At 48.0% G+C, this 1,530-nt stretch overlaps 1 protein-coding gene across 1 annotated transcript in view; it reads right to left on the bottom strand.

Annotated features, from left to right (window-relative positions):
- Window positions 1–1,523, bottom strand: part of LOC118416885 (creatine kinase, flagellar-like) — a 778,750-nt gene extending 777,227 nt beyond the window's left edge. The window contains 2 exon segments of the mRNA XM_035822162.1: window positions 1,122–1,134; window positions 1,357–1,523. Coding sequence (XP_035678055.1) covers window positions 1,122–1,134; window positions 1,357–1,399 — 56 coding nt within the window. The 5' untranslated portion in view covers window positions 1,400–1,523.
- Between the last annotated feature and the right edge of the window lie 7 nt (window positions 1,524–1,530).

Here is a 1,530-nt window from a genome sequence, read left to right on the forward strand (position 1 = left end):
TGTGCTAGACTGACAGGTTGTGTATAGGGTCCACCTGTGCTAGACTGGACAGGTGTGTTATAGGTCCACCTGTGCTAGACTGGACAGGTGTGTTATGGGTACACCTGTGCTAGACTGGGCAGGTGTGTTATGGGTACACCTGTACTAGACTGGACAGGTGTGTTATGGGTACACCTGTGCTAGACTGGGCAGGTGTGTTATACATCCACCTGTTCAAGACTAGGCAGGTGTGCCACAGGTGTACTTTGCTCCTCTTGACAGGTAGGTCCGATGACTACCTGTGATAGCAGGTATTTTAAGTTGCCAGACTTGAATATTTACTGATAACAAACAGTCCCTATGGTACTATAGACAGGTGTGCCTGACTTCAGAGGTATGTTACCTGTTCCTCACCTGTAACACAGGTTACACCTGTACTGAAGGGCAGGTATGTTACATAAATCATTAGTCACGCACAGAATGATACATTGGTTTCAAAGACATCTGTTGGCATCGACTCAACTCCGCCAAAACTTATGGAAGCCTCCAAATCCTGTGAAGTTTTGAAACTGGCAGGACGACTTGTCTATGAGAAAGGATTTCTAATCCCCATGGATTAAAGATGATCCTGGGATGGTTCAGTTTAGATAAGTTGGTTTGTTGTTTGTTTGGGGGTGCCATAGTTGCCGCTCATTTGTCTCTAACGCGGGTGCACAGTGATCTGGGTCTCCGCACACCAAGTCTTTTCAAGAACTGACGAAGGGCAAACACCTGAGAACCTGATAGCTGGCAACCCGCGCGCCTCCACACAACAGATGTAAACACCTTTTCACAATCCATTGTGCGGAAAACAAAGGCGGGCCGCCCTGGATAAATACGCTGTAAATACGGTGTCCGAAAATTGATGAAAGGCAGTCTGGACTGGCATTGAGTAGCTCACATCAGATACCGGTTACCGACACATGGGATAGGGGGTGGGGAGGGGGGCTGGGCAATACTGACGCTAGTCTAGGGGGGTGGGGATGCAGGGATAAAACATGCAAAATGAAGAGGGTAGCTATACCTGCATGTTGGAGTAAAATTGGCTCTCAACACACAGGAGCAATACGGCTACACAGATGTAGTCTGCACGGCATACTTACGTTTGATGCGGAACTGAAATGAGAAACGAAAAGCAGAGATTATAATCATGCCGATCCAACAGAAAAAACAACAACAAAGAATAGTGAAAGGGTATTAATCAAATCAGCATAGTACGCCATCTGTTGTATTTCGTCATCGGCACACAAAACGATCTCGTGCAAGTGCAAGAAATAACGAACTTGAAGGTCAAGCCGGCGTTCAAAGATTTCCCAACAATAAGAACGCATCACCCACCTGACGTCGCTGTCGTGGGAGCCTTGGAGTTTCCACACCCCATGGCTGCGGGTAAAAATCTCCAAACTTTTGCAGAAAAGGCGAAAACGTGGGCGTACGGAACTGTAGTCCTGCCAAGGACGCGCCCTAATGCCTGATCCCGCTGGGGGGTATGGCTTCCCTGTCGCCATGGCA

Source organism: Branchiostoma floridae, chromosome 5 (assembly GCF_000003815.2).
Source record: "Branchiostoma floridae strain S238N-H82 chromosome 5, Bfl_VNyyK, whole genome shotgun sequence".
NCBI classification, from domain to species: Eukaryota; Metazoa; Chordata; class Leptocardii; order Amphioxiformes; family Branchiostomatidae; genus Branchiostoma; species Branchiostoma floridae.